The following is a 15,071-nucleotide window of genomic DNA, read 5'->3' as shown; positions in this document are numbered from 1 at the left end:
ACTATAAGCCAAAGGCGATGAAGGTAACATTGGAAGAATTGGAAACACACAGGACTTCACTTAGAGTCATTGCTACAAAGCACGGTCTTCCTAAGGCAACTCTAAATATCAAAATAAAGAATGCTAAAACGGAAAGGTGATTTGAATCTTATAGCTTAAGAGGAAATTGACAATGAGTGTTCTGAAAATGTCATTTCATATCGAACGCTGGATGCAGACAAGTCTACAGGGTTGTTTCCGATCTCTGATAACGAATTTTAATTACATCATGTGCGTCAGGAGTCACACGACAGCTGAATTGTGGCGCGAGGTGACAGACCAGTAGTGAGTGATCTCATAGAGTGCACGGCGACTCTCAGCAGAAATTCCCAAGAAAATCGAGCCTTTTTGGGAGGGGTACATAACAATCTTTTCCGATGCCAAGTACAGTTAAGTGAAAATAAAAGAAGCTTGCAATAAACGAGGTTTCGTTATTTCCAAGAAACGCATCTACTGTATACTTAATAAGATTGGTAAAGCTCGAATGGAATTAATTTGTATCATCTTGTGGGGTGCGGCGACTTATGACGGGGGGTGGATTTGCTTGCTTTTTCCACTCTGGAATTAATCCCATCCGAGCTTTGCCAGTCTTATTAAGTACACATAAGATGCCTTTCTTAGAAATAATGAAACCACGTTTTTTGCAGGCTCCTATGATTTTCATGTAACTGTACTTGGCATCGGAAAGAGTTGTTATGTACACCTCCCAGAAAGGTTAAATTTTCTTGGGCGTTGCTACTGTAATACACCGTGCACTCTGATTATAATTATGAAATCACTCAATACTGGTCTGTCACCTCTCGCTGCAATTTAGCTGTCAGTGTGATTCCTGACTCACATGACGTCATTCAAATTCCTAATCAGAGATCGGAAACAACCCTGTACTCAACAAGAAGTTTTGGCTGACAGTATTGACAATTACATCTATTATAAAATGCAAGAGATGAACCACGGAATCTGACTCTCCATGACAATTTTTTATATTGTATTTTTGTTGGCTATTTAACAACGCTGTATCAACTACTAGGTTATTCAGCGTCGATGTGATTGGTGATAGCGAGATGGTATTTGACGAGATGAGGCCCAGGATTCGCCATAGTTTACCTCACATTTTCCTTACAGTTGGGGAAAACCTCGGAAAAACTTAACCAAATGATCATCTCAAGCGGGAATGAACCATGCCAGGGCACAAGTCTGGATCGGCAGGCAAGTGCGTCAGCCGACTGAACTACGCCAGTGGCCGACTCCCCATGACAATACAGTACATCAGCAAGTGTGAACGCAGGTTGCAGTAGTCAACATTCTGGTTGTGTTAACACATGTAAGTGAGAGCCACCGGCGTAGCTCGGTCAGCTAAGGCACTTGCCTGCCGATCTGGAGTTGCGTTCGGGCACGGGTTCGATTCCTGGTTGGGTTTTTTCCGAGGTTTTCCCCAACCGTAAGGGAAATGTCAGGTAATCTATGGCGAATCCTCGGCCTCTTCTTGCCAAATATCATCTCGCTATCACAATCCCATCGACGCTAAATAACCTCGTAGTTGATAGTAAAAAGAACATAAGTGAGAAAATATCTTCCCTGCTCAAAAGAGTCAAGAATACACCAATCGGCAAGTTTCTGGTGTAGCCAGAGACACCTAAAAGAGAAGGCAAAGATGATGTAGAAAGATTGTCGTTTTTGATATCACAGAGCTACCAGGATATGCACAGAAAGAAGCGCGAACAGAAAGTTGTCCAAGAAAAGAACAAAGAAAGGGAAAACGTAAAGTGGCGAAAGAAAAGAGAAAACGAACACTCTTCAGAGAATTGCAAAATGAATCAAGTTCAATTTGTGACATTTGCAAGAAGCTTTCAGTGAAATTTGATTTGAAGATTGTAAAAAAGTTTTTTTATGTAAGTTATATTTCACGTAAACACAGACAACACATTCCTGAAAAAGATGGTGATATCTCCCTATGTCACTCATTTTTATAAAGGAGAAGATTCACATAACAGTATGAACCTTAAGGGTAGTTTGGAGGATGATGATTACCTTGAAGAACTTGATAAACTAGCAACATATAAATAAGGGTCTATACAGTAAAGATACATGTGGATTTATCTTTTACATAAAACTGGTATTAGGGCAGTGCAATGCATGTGTAAATAACTAATAGAAATAATAACAACAGTTTAAAATAATATCTGCAGCCAAAACAAAAATAAATGTCTGTTAGAGTTGATAATTGTGAAGTGGCCAATAACTATGCAGTCATTGGCCAATAACTATAATTTCACACATATCAATCTTATTTGGTCACTAGTATCACACCGTATTATTGATTCCATTTTTGTAACAGTGATTTGTATAAAGAAATAATTGACAATTACAGATGCACAAACAGTTTCTTCTTACAATATAATGCATTGAAATCCTCGACTTTCAAACATAAAATTTTCCTTAAGTGGCCAATAACTGTATGGTTTACCCTATGCTGAAATTAATAGCTGTAATTCGGCGTTGATATGTTTATTGAAGAAGACAATTAATATTAATAATAAGAGTAACACATCATATGTTTTCTATTATAGACGTCATCTTTTGTGTTGGAATTAGTAGCGTAAAATTGGATACTAGCAACGTGTTCGAAACTTATTTGACTTCAATCTTCAATCTAGAAGGGGTGTTGTGTGACATCAGAAGATTTCCGAAGTAATACATTGTGAATAATTTCGAGGGAAAAATTGTTCCGGGGCCGGGCATCGAACCCAGGACCTTTGGTTTAACGTACCAACGCTTTACCAACTGAGCTACCCGGGAACTCTACCCGACACCGATCCAGTTTTTCCCTCTATATCCACAGACTTCAAAGTGGGCTGACAACCGTCAAGCAACCAACTTCGAGTGCACACTAACTCCGTGTGACTTAAATTGTGTTTTTTTGTTAACGAATAGTGACGTGTATTATGCAAATCAAGATTTCTTGTATAATACACGTCACTGTTCGTTAACAGAAAACCACAATTTAAGTCACACGGAGTTAGTGTGCACTCGAAGTTGGTTGCTTGACTGTTGTCAGCCCACTTTGAGGTCTGTGGATATAAAGAGAAAAATTGGATCGGTGTCGGGTAGAGTTCCCGGGTAACTCAGTTGTTAGAGCGTTGGTACGTTAAACCAAAGGTCCCGGGTTCGATGCCCGACCCGGAACAATTTTTCCCTCGAAATTATTCAAATCAACTTTACAGGGAATTATAACTGAAATCTTGATTTGCATAATACATTGTGTTATAGGAGATTGTCTTCAATCTAGAAGTGATGTTGAGTGTCATTATGTTGCGAAATTAGTTTTGAAGGTAATACTTTGTGTTATAGGAGATTATTTTCAATCTAGAAGTGTTGTGGAGTGTTATTATGTTGCGAATTAGTTTTTGAAGCGTTTATGAGACGGCGTATTTGCTCTTGTTCAACAAACACTTGAATACACCAAAAATTATCCAAAATGGTTAATTTTTCGATAGATTTGTTACTTATGAAATACCCTGTACAAAGCAGATGAAAGTCCATTGGCAAAAATCTTGGAAGCTGACATCGGGTACTGCGAGTTAAAAACAGTTCTGTGAAATCCTTCTTGTCATTCACGTAACGACAGCCTCGGTAGAAAGATCTTTCTGTATGATGAACAGAATACTGAATAAGGCAAGAACAAGAATGCTACTAGGACCTTGAATGCATTGTATGATGAGTATTGAGGACCTGAGATTCCAACTGAGGAATTTGTAGGGAAAACAGTAGATGTGTGTCCAATGAAGGAAACACATCAGATAAGATTTCTTTAAAAAATACCAAAGTCGTTTGAAGGTATGATCTGAGTTCATTTTTTTATTTATAAACTATTGTCATTTGTATACTTACTAATAATAATAATAATAATAATAATGATAATGATAATGATGATAATAATAATAATAATAATAATAATAATAATAATAATAATAATAATGATGATAATAATAATAATAATAATGATAGCAATAAGATTAATTTTCGTGATCTTGCAAAGAATAATATTATTGCTCAAAAGAACATGCCTCCGGAACAAATAGTCTGAAAGAAACGCTGATTGAATGTGGTTGCGTTATTTGCTTAGAATGATGACGGCTGTATTTATGATATATAATCCAGGTTCTGTACTATCTATTGTCCGTAATTAACAAAATCTAAAGGTACCACAAAAAAAATAATTAATTTTGTAGCTCTCCAAATGAATTGAATTTGGTCCCGTTTTGAAAGAAAATAAAAGAATCTGTGAGGAATTCAAATTTAATTTATACAGGGTGAACCGTAAATGATGTTATTAATTCAAGGGGATTACTCCTTGATTTAATTGATACAAAGAAGTTTAATACGATTTTATTCGTTTTAACTTATAGGTCTGCAAAGGAATTTTAAAATTTTACATTTGTTCGGATCAAATTTTTGCACATTTAAAGGACAAAACTAAAATTCTTTCAATTCTTTATTGTCACAAACACTGCTCTCTTAAATTCACTGAGCATATTACGAATAAAGTCAATGGCTTACCCAAAGTACACATGAAATGTTTCATATAACACAATTTTTTTCGAGAAGGAAACAAAAACGAGAAAAATTGTATTTGAATTTTTGTTTGAAATATCTCAAAGAATAACTCCTTTGAATTAATGACATTACTTACGGTTTATTCTGTATACTCCATACTGGAGACCTGATGGAAATTTCGATACGTTCAAGTGGAATTTGTACTAGGGAAATAAGATATCACAGCAGGGTGTCTTGGGATACTCTCGTTTTTCTGCTATTACTCCATCACCTAATTGTCATCGCGCTCTAAGAAATGTCCGACTTGTCACTTTTTACTGCAGGCTGTGCCTATGACACACTAGAAGTTATATAAAAACCAATTAAACTGACACAATATCAAAAGAAAGAAACAAATAAAAAACTAATGACGTAAAATGTATGTACTACAATATGTATTACATACAGAGTTATTACTCTTGTGTGTATCCCTAAAACATCTGTGCTTGCTAATCGTACAATTAAATCTGATGATGCGTACTAACCTGCCACAATACTTCGATCCCAAACTCCTTCATTTTTCTCTGTTATAATTATAGTTGCTGTCAGAATTGTAGAAAGGAAGAATACCATTCTGAAAATGAATACAAATAACTTAATAGAAATCGTAGAGAAACTGTAACAATTGTTACGATAATTTCAAGGAAAAATTGTTCCGGGGCCGGGTATCAATCCCGGAACCCTTCGCTTAGCGCGCGAACGCTCTTCCGACTGAGCTACCCCAGGAACTATACACGACACCGTCACAATTTTTCCTTTGTATCCACACGACTCAAATGAGTTGACTAGACGCCAGAACTCAACTATGAGTACACACAAATACTTGTGTGACTTAAATTGTGGCTTTCTTCTGGAGGTACGTTAACAGAAAGCCACAATTTAAGTCACACAAGTATTTGTGTGCACTCATAGTTGAGTTCTGGCGTCTAGTCAACTCATTTGAGTCGTATGGATACAAAGGAAAAATTGTGACGGTGTCGTGTATAGTTCCTGGGATAGCTCAGTCGGAAGAGCGTTCGCGCGCTAAGCGAAGAGTCCCGGGATCGATACCCGGCCCCGGAACAATTTTTTCCTTGGAATTATTCAAACCTGCTTTACAGGGAGCTACTACCTGAAAGCTAGATTTGTGCAATTGTTACGATAATTTCATTTATAATTGAATTGTAATTCATGTGTTAAGGAATTGTGTTTTTCTTTATGACATAATTGTTAAAGCAAACTATGAAAATTTATAAATAGAGTTATGCCTGTATCAATGCTCCAAAAATACACCACTCAGCAACTTCAAGTTATCTGAAGCGTATTTTCATTACAGCAACAATTATGTATCTATAATTAAAATATTGGTAATTAAAATATTATACATATAGCTGTATGTTTCATGTAGTCCCAGTTCTTATGCTTTTTGCTTTACTTTTCTTCAGTATCTCTTAATCACATCTTGTAGTGAATGTTCTTATTGCTATAATTTAGTTAAGAAGTATTTTTAGTATACATGTATAAGTTACCAGTACTACTGTACAATATGTATGATGACTATTTCATAGTGCTATGCATAATGCCATTCTTATCAGTTTTGTGCATAAAATTACAAGCACATATATTTTCTTGAAATACTAAGTGATGAGGATCATGACAAATACGTCGTAAAAAAGTATTGTCGGATAAGTTTTCTTTGTGTATTTCACTTTCTAAAGAAAAAGTTGCTCCATCACGGCTATGTATTATTGAAACTGAAAGATTCTATAGCTTTAAAACTTCGTTAAATATAAAACTATCTATATCCAGAATGCGACTTCCGTATGTTATAGTGGTCGGTTTTTTATGACTCGCGTGTTAACCACTTAATATACAAACAGGGCGGAGGGGTGAGGCATGATCTCCCTCTCCTTAGCCATCACTTGTTCATTCAACGTTAAGCAGTTTGGGTATCCTCCCCTCCTACCTTCCCCTTCGCTGTGTATTGCGCGTTGCATTTTATATGACGCAATCTTTGCTGACCACTGCCTTAATGTTTCAAAGTGTGGTGCCTACATTATTATTCTTAATGAGAACATTATTAATTCACAAAAATACTGTTCTTAAAACAAGATTTTTTTTTGCGTTCTGAATTCAAGTTTTTTCTAATGTGGAAAAAAGTTCTTAAGTGCAGAATGATGATTTGCTTGTCCAGAATGTAAGCTTTTTCTTTGATACAGAAGTGATAAAAGTCTTCAAGATTGAATGGTTTCCTTGTTCAGTTTCTTTTGATGTAAAAATGATAAGAGTAGTTTGCTCGTTCAGAATGTAAGCTTCCTTTAAAGTAGGTATGGTTACATTTTTTTAGAACAGAGTGGTTTGCTTGTTCAGAATGTAAGCTTTCTTTAATGTAGGAATGATCAAATGCTTTAGGACAGAGTGGTTTGCTTCTTCAGAATGCAAACTTCCTTAAATGTAGAAATGCTAAAATTATTTAGGACGTATTGGTTTGCGTATTTAAAGTGTAAGCTTTCTTCTTTAATCCAGAAATGATAAAACTTTTTAGGAGGGATTAGTTTGCTTGTTTAGAATGTAAGCTTCATTTAATGTAGGAAAGCTAAAATTATTTAAGATGGTGGTTTGCTTCTTCGGGATGTAAGCTTCTTTTAATGTAGGAATGTCGAAATTATTTAGAACAGAATAGTTTGCTTGTTCAGAATGTAAACTTCCTTTGATGTAAGGATGATAAAATTTTTCAGGACAAAGTGGTTTCCTTATTGAGGACATGTTTCCTTTGATACAGAAATGAACAGATTCTTTAGGACAGAGTAGTTTGCTTGCTAAAAATTTAATCTCCTTTTAATGCAGAAATGAAAAAATTCTTAGGAAATAGTGGTTTATACGGCAAGCTTCTTTTAAAGTAGAAATTACACAATTTTTTTTTTAGATAGAGTGGATTGCTTGTTCATATGCAAGTTTTCTTTAATATAAAAATGTTCAAATTCTTCAGGACAATTGGTTTACTTGCCCAGAATGTGTTTCCTTTGATGTAAAGATGGTAAAATTCTTCGTGACAAAATGATTCTGTTGTTCAGATCATAAATTTCCTTGATATAGGAATGAACATACTCTTTAGGCCTTTAGGCAAAGTATTTGCTTATTCAGAACATCAGAATTCATTTAATATAGGAATGATAATTTTTTAGGACAGAGTGATTTGTTTGCTCATAATGTAAGATTTTAAAACATATCGGTAATCTACTTTTTTTTTTTTTTTCGACAAATATGTTTTCTTACGTTCATAAAGTGAGTTCTCCGTAAGCCTTGGTTTTTTCTGAACCGACGCATGCGAGGTGCGAGGTTCGAACTACACGAGGGATGATGAGTGGTTTCTATAGATGCTTCTTCTTCTTCTTTTTCTTCTTCTTCTTCTTCTTCTTCTTCTTCTTCTTCTTCTCTTCTCTCTAGGCTTCCAGCCTGTTAATCCAGAGTATCTCTCCATCTGCTTAATGGTCTTCCTGGGGATCTTCTTCCGGATGGGTAGTTATCCCTGGCGATTCTCGCAATTCTATCTTCTTCCATTCGAGATACATGCGCATTCCATTGTTGTCTCCTTATTTGCGTCCATTCTTTGATTGGTTGTATTTTGCATTGTTCTCTAATCTGATCATTCCGTATATGGTCCCTTCTTGTGATTCCTACAATTTTCCTTAAGGTTTTCATTTCTGTTGTATCCAACATCTGTTTCGTTTTTGCTGTTTCAGGTCTTATTTCAACTGCATAAGTGAGAATAGGGCGCACCACGGTCTTGTAGATTCGAACCTTAGGTTCAATGTGGAGATATTTATTTCTCTATATGGTGTCGTTCAAATATCCCGATACTCTATTTGCTTTAGTGATTTGGTTTAAGATTTCGGTTTGTAAAAGGCCTGAGCTTGATAACTGGAAGCCAAGATATTGAAAGCACATCACTTGTTCAATTATTTGTTTTTCCAATTCTAATTTACATCGTATTAGGTTCTTACTTATGACCCTAGATTTTGTCTTTAATGTAGATATTTTAAACCCATAATTTTGGCAGCTGGTATTGAACTGATGTAACATTCTTTGCAGATCATCTTCACATTCTGTTACCAATATTACATCATCAGCATAACATACCATTTTTATTTCTTTACTTCCCATTTTATATCCTTTCTGAGTCTTTGTTTCTTTAATTATTTCTTCCATTACCGTAATAAAAAGTAAAGGACTCAGTGAGTCTCCCTGACGAACACCTTTGTTAACACCTATTGCAGTTGTAAGGTGATCGTTTACTTTGATCCTTACTGTATTGTCTGAATATATATTTAAAATAAGAGCAATCAGCCCATCTGGTACATTGTTTTTAATTAAGATTTTTAAAATGGTATTTAACTGCAAAGAGTCAAATGCTTTTTCTAAATCGATAAAACATAAAAATGCTGGTTTGTTGAACTCCAAGGCCTTTTCGGTAATCTGTCGGACTATAAAAATGGCATCAGTGCATGATCGGCCTACACGAAATCCCTGTTGCTCATCACTTAGTGTGATAAGTTCTGATAGCTTACTGTGTATAATTTTAGTCGTTATTTTTAGAACTGTATTTAGGAGGTTGATTCCTCTATAATTATCAGGTATTTGTTTATTACCCTTTTTAAATATAGTTATCAAAATACTTGTTTTCCATTCTTGAGGTATACTTAAATTTGTAAAAATCTGTTTCTGTAGCTTCACAATTTCTTTATGCAGGGTTTCTCCTCCATATTTTAGCATTTCGTTCGTTATTTCGTCGGGACCAGCAGATTTTCGATTTTTCAGTTTTTTAATTACACTGATCACATCTTCTTCTCTAGGCTCTACAATAGTTGTGCATGTCTCTTCTAATGATGGTTCCTTTTCATCTGATGAAAATAAATCTGTAAAGTATTTTACCCATACCTCGTCCTCTATTTTAGTACAATTAATATGTTCAAGTGATTCTTTCCGTTGGTTACGTATCATTCTCCAAATTCTTTTCTGTGCTCCGTAAAAATCTCTTTGCATGTCACTAGTATATGCCTGCCAATACTCTTGCTTAATTTCTCTAATTCGACTATTACATTCATTTCTAATTTTCTTATATATATCGTAAGCTGATTTTGTATTTTGAGATCTAGCTCTTAAGTAGGCCTCTTTCTTCTTCTTCTGGGCTATATCTTTAATTTCTTCGCAGAACCATGGAGTATCCCTCTTCTTTGTATTGGATATTCCTACTTTCCTACGTCCTAAAACTTCTTCTGCTACTTTTATAATGTTTTCTTTCAAGATTTTCCAATTGTCGTCTATTGTGTTCTCTTCTGATATTCCATTTTCTTTAATGAAATTTTCTAATCTTCTTTGAAAAAGATCTTGGATACTGGGATCTTCAAGAAGTTCTCTGTTAAGTTTCATTACAAAATTATTACGTTTCATCTTCTGCTTTTGAATACATAAACGTATTTTGCAGAGAACTAACTTATGATCACTCCCAATATTAGCAGAATTCAAAGTTCTTACATCCAATATTTGTGAGGGGTGTATACTTCTATTGGATATTACATAATCTATTACAGACTGGTATCCTCTACTCTCCCAAGTATACTTGTATTGCATTTTGTGATTAAAGAATGTATTGTTTATTCTGAGATCATTATTCGCGCAGAACTGATATAGCCTTTCACCGTTGCCATTACAAACTTCTTCATTAAAACGTTGTTTGACTCCCGGAATAATGTTTTTCCCAACTCGAGCGTTTAGGTCACCTAAGATCATCACTGATTGTCCATTAGGTATAAGATCCAATTCAGACTGAAGAATCTCGTAGAAGTGATCCTTTTCTGTCACTGGTTTGCAATCTTCAGGAGCATATACACTAAATATGTTCAAAATGGAATTTGATAATTCCAGTTTCACCAACAATATTCTATATCTATAGATGCGAGGTGCACTATTTCTCGTGTATAAAGTCCGGATTTGTGCGAAGCGGGCCTCGCACCTCGCATGCGTCGGTCAGAAAAACAAGGCTTTATGTAGTCGAGACAGCGGTGGACACCGACGGGGGAACGGGACTCGTGCTTTGAGGGAGTGCTTGGAATGGGTTTGAACCTCGCCTGGCTAGTTACTAGAGATGAACAACTATCGAGAAAGCAAGATTAACAGCGCCTGTAAAGTCGAAAACCCGCACGACAATGTTGTATACGTCGCGTTGTTGACTTAAAGACTGCTTGTGAATGTTTCGAGAAGTCGAGATTGATCACTCCCTAAGTCCCGAACGTCAAGCAGCCTTGAATCGCCACAGTTGTTTATACCTGACTGAACTTTATCTACTTTGGCAACTATATAAGTATAAACAATAAAGTAGCCTATTTGAAACATCATCTCTACATTTCAGTGTGTAATAATCCGTTCCCCAGTCTTTATTTAATTACTAGGCTCTTATTAAAAGGCTAGGAATTTTCTTTTCATATGTTTGAGATCAAGTGTGCAATCTCAAGTAAAAATATATTAACGTTATGTTTTATTTTTCTTAAAAATGCAAAATTTATTTGAAAATTGATTTTTTTTTTCTATTTATATAACCATAGATAATATCATATAATAGAACCAGAACATTTTGATAACTAAGATACTGTTCTGTTTTGTCTTTTTGCCACATTAAAAAATTTATAATGTTATTTATTTCAATGATGTATGTTATTCAAAGTTACGAAATCTTTCCACGCCGACCAAACGCTATTTCGAGAATGATGAGCGAGACTCGAAGCGCACGAGAATGACGAGATGAGACTCGAAAGATAAATGCAACGAACACAGCGAGCGAGAGCGGCAGATAGTTTTGTTCATCTCTACTAGTTACCTATCTGTTTTTTTTTGGGAAGCTTTTCCAATTGACGAACGTCACATAATTCTCATGTCAAAACCTTAATCTCATCCCGCCAAAGTAACATCTCGTCATTAACAATGTTCTATCGACGTTACATATACTTAGTTGATATAACATAGTTACATAATGATTATAATAGAGAAGGAGAGGTTTGGTAATGTTCAGAATGTATTAACTTTCGATCAAGTTCTTTACAACAGAGTAGATGCTTATGCTAATAATGTAGGATTACTTCAATATCTGTAGGACATGAGAATACCTTAAAACTAATTTAGTAGATTCCTTGCGTAATTTTTTACTCATGAATGGAAATCTGTTAAAAAGGCTGTGTCGATAGTGTACGGACGGCTGTATAACTTTGAAATGGTCAAGAACGATTTCTTTTCTTTCGTAAGCGTAAGTTGTTCCTACAAGGTAATAATTACGGTACAATTACGGAGGATGAGTGAGTTTTATAAGTAAATGGATACAAACTAGATTTTACTTACGAGATTACAAGTCCAGGAGCCATGAACTCTGTATAATTCTGATCCACCGCACCAAATACTGGATCTTTAAACTGTGGATGAAGAACATAATGTGCTTCAATATTCTCTATTTGTCCTGTGTTTTAGCCATAAACCTTTAGAACACAAAACGTGCAATTGGCAAGAGTAAAATAAAAGTAAAATCCTTGTAAGTGGCTCTGAAGGTAATAGATGCACCTATAGTCGGTGACTCGGGTGATGGCGAGCGCGGATGAGGAGAAAGGGTGATTAATAGATAATGTTACACCAACACGTGTATACTTGTCAGAGTGCTGCAGAACAGCGCTTACAACCGGTTTATATTCGACCGATTGCAGATCAACCGGCGAGATTGGACATTCGTTCGAATATCCGGCCTTGAAGCGGTTGCGCCTGGCTAGACAGAACCACAGATACAGAGGACAGAATACCAAGCGCATTTCACCATACACGAACTCTGATGACATTTTGTAACTACACAAATGGAGTAACTGAAGGAAATTTACTTTTCCTAATTAAAGAAAGGATTAGCTTGAAATTCTTAGGAAAATATTTGGGGCTAAGAGGGATGACGTGCCAGTCTGGATGGCTCAAGCGGTAGAGGCACGGCATGTCTTTATCGCTTGGCCTGAAGGGTTGTGGGTTCGAGTCCCGCCTCGGACATGGGTGTTGTGTAAGTACTAGTTTAAGGGAAAATCAGAAAAACACAAATAAGAGAAAAAAAAGTTATAGGAGAATGGAGAAAGTTACACAACGTAGAACTGCACGCATTGTATTCTTCACCTGACATAATTTGGAACATTAAATCCAGACGTTTGAAATGGGCAGGGCATGTAGCACGTATGTGTGAATCCAGAAATGTATGTAGAGTGTTAGTTGGAAGGCCGGAGGGAAAAAGACCTTTGAGAAGGCCGAGACGTATATGGGAGGATAATATTAAAATGGATTTGAGAGAGGTGGGATATAATGATAGAGACTGAATTAATCTTGCACAGGATAGGGACCGATGGCGGGCTTATGTGAGAGCAGCAATGAACCCGCGGGTTCCTTAAAAGCCATAAGTAAGTTAGCTTGAAATAGGGTTGTAATTGATTGGATACTTTGGTACATTTATCTTCATAGCTAATAATATAAACCAACTAATGAACACCGGTAACAAGAAAGGAAATAAGCGTAATGCATTGATGAAATATGACGTGTAAACAAATACAGGAATAAAATAAATTACACTTACTTACAAAATAGAAGAGGAAATATGTACACACTTACTATTGTAATGTTCATACTTTAAATTCAAAATACATCGGCTACCTCTGAAAGAATAGTTGTTAATATAGCCTATATCTTTTAATTATTCTAAGTGGATGTATTATTATTTCTCCAATAAATCGTTTTTAGGGAGATAAGTTATTAACAAAAGTAAAAGCACTCTCAAGTTTAATGATTGTAGTTTCATGATACGTGCTTCAATCAATGAGAAGAGAGGAGGAAATATCATTTGAAAGGTACACGATGATAATCGCGTTCTTGCAACGATTCTTGGAACTCCTGGATGACTCACTACTATCTGTCTTTCAGGATCCAGAGCCATCCAACCGAGTGAGACTCGGATATTCGTTAAACCGTACATTGGACTACTCTGAGAGACGCAAGAGCTTCGCATAGGCCTACTGTCTATAACGCCAGACGTTCAGTAGCAATCTGTCTTTCCTTATCTTTCGTAACCGGTTATGCAGGACTCTAATACTTGTACTAATAGTAAGTGAAAACATTATTTCCTCTTACTAGTACTACAAGTATTGCACTATTGTCGTAACATTACCTATTAATCACCCTTTCTCCTCACTCCGCGCTCGTCTTCTCCGTAGTCACTGACAGTATGTGAGGAGCAGAGTATCAAAGTTAGACAACTCCATTTTTTTAGATTTCGAGATATCGATTGTTTCTCATACAATTTTCTATACTGAATTCGATTCTGGAACTGTTTAAGTTAAAAAACGGACAGAACATAGCGAAAGTAGCACTTAATTGTGCGCTTTAGAATCAAAATGTAGACAACTCCACTGTGGCTTGGTTTCAAATTAGGACAATTCCTTAAGTAGCCAATGAAAAGCCCACATTCGTACCACTTTTTATCATCACGCATCGCGAATCCAACATGGCTGATTGTTTATATAATCGGCTTGTGGGTGAATAAGACGTACTGCTTTACGTAAATTTCCTTTGTAAAATTATGTTACATTGTTATTTCAATAAGAATATGAAAGTTCATGTCAAAGAAGTTCCTCAAAAGGAAGCGAGGAAGCTTCGTTTGGTTTCAAAAACAGACAACTCCATGACTTTGTTTCAGTGACGGACAACTCCACTTTTTAACTTAAATTGCGACCTGAATATTAATTTTAATTACATTTTGAGACCCATGAGAATGTTAAAAAATAACTACGTATAACGGTGACATTTGTTTCCAAGGATATAGTTTTTCGCCTCTCCTGTAAAAAAAAAGTGGAGTTGTCCAACTTTGATACTAAGCTCCTCATGTAGTGTTTCTTACTTTCTTGACCTTGGCACTAGGGGGAGGTGAAGTTCCAATCTTCTTTTATAACCAGCAAAAGATCGATACTCGACTTTAGAAACAGAAACAGAAGACCGGAGTTCCGGAAGGTAAGGAAACAAACGAAAAATCCCATCTTCACTCAGAATTCAACTTACGTTCTTCCAATTCGTAGTTTGCACAGAACTGAAAGTACCTAGACAACTAACCAATTTTAAATTTTCACAAAGTCATTTTCAAGAAATATGCATCATTCAGACTCGTTGTTCTTTAGTAGGTTTTTACGACGCTTTATCAACATCTTAGGTTATTTAGCGTCTGAATGAGATGAAGGTTAAAATGCCGGTGAAATGAGTCCCGAGTCCAGCACCGAAAGTTACCCAGCATTTGCTCATATTAGGTTGAGGGAAAACCCCGGGAAAACCTGAACTAGGTAACTTGCATCGACCGGGAATCGAACCCGGGCCACCTGGTTTCGAGGCCAGATGCGCCAACCGTTACT

The 15,071-nt window shown here is 36.0% G+C and overlaps 1 protein-coding gene across 1 annotated transcript in view; it reads right to left on the bottom strand.

The window, feature by feature from the left end:
* The window catches only part of LOC138709125 (ABC transporter G family member 20-like), a 299,649-nt gene that overhangs the window by 20,907 nt on the left and 263,671 nt on the right, over positions 1–15,071 (bottom strand). The window contains exons 13-14 of the mRNA XM_069839662.1: positions 12,001–12,071; positions 5,118–5,206 (exon numbers count right to left, since the gene is read on the bottom strand). Of these exons, the coding sequence (XP_069695763.1) occupies positions 5,118–5,206; positions 12,001–12,071 (160 nt within the window). The remainder of the gene's footprint in view (positions 1–5,117; positions 5,207–12,000; positions 12,072–15,071) is intronic.

This window comes from Periplaneta americana, chromosome 11 (assembly GCF_040183065.1).
Source record: "Periplaneta americana isolate PAMFEO1 chromosome 11, P.americana_PAMFEO1_priV1, whole genome shotgun sequence".
NCBI classification, from domain to species: Eukaryota; Metazoa; Arthropoda; class Insecta; order Blattodea; family Blattidae; genus Periplaneta; species Periplaneta americana.
Note: the sequence above shows the minus strand (reverse complement) of the source record. Positions and strands in the feature narration are given on the sequence as shown.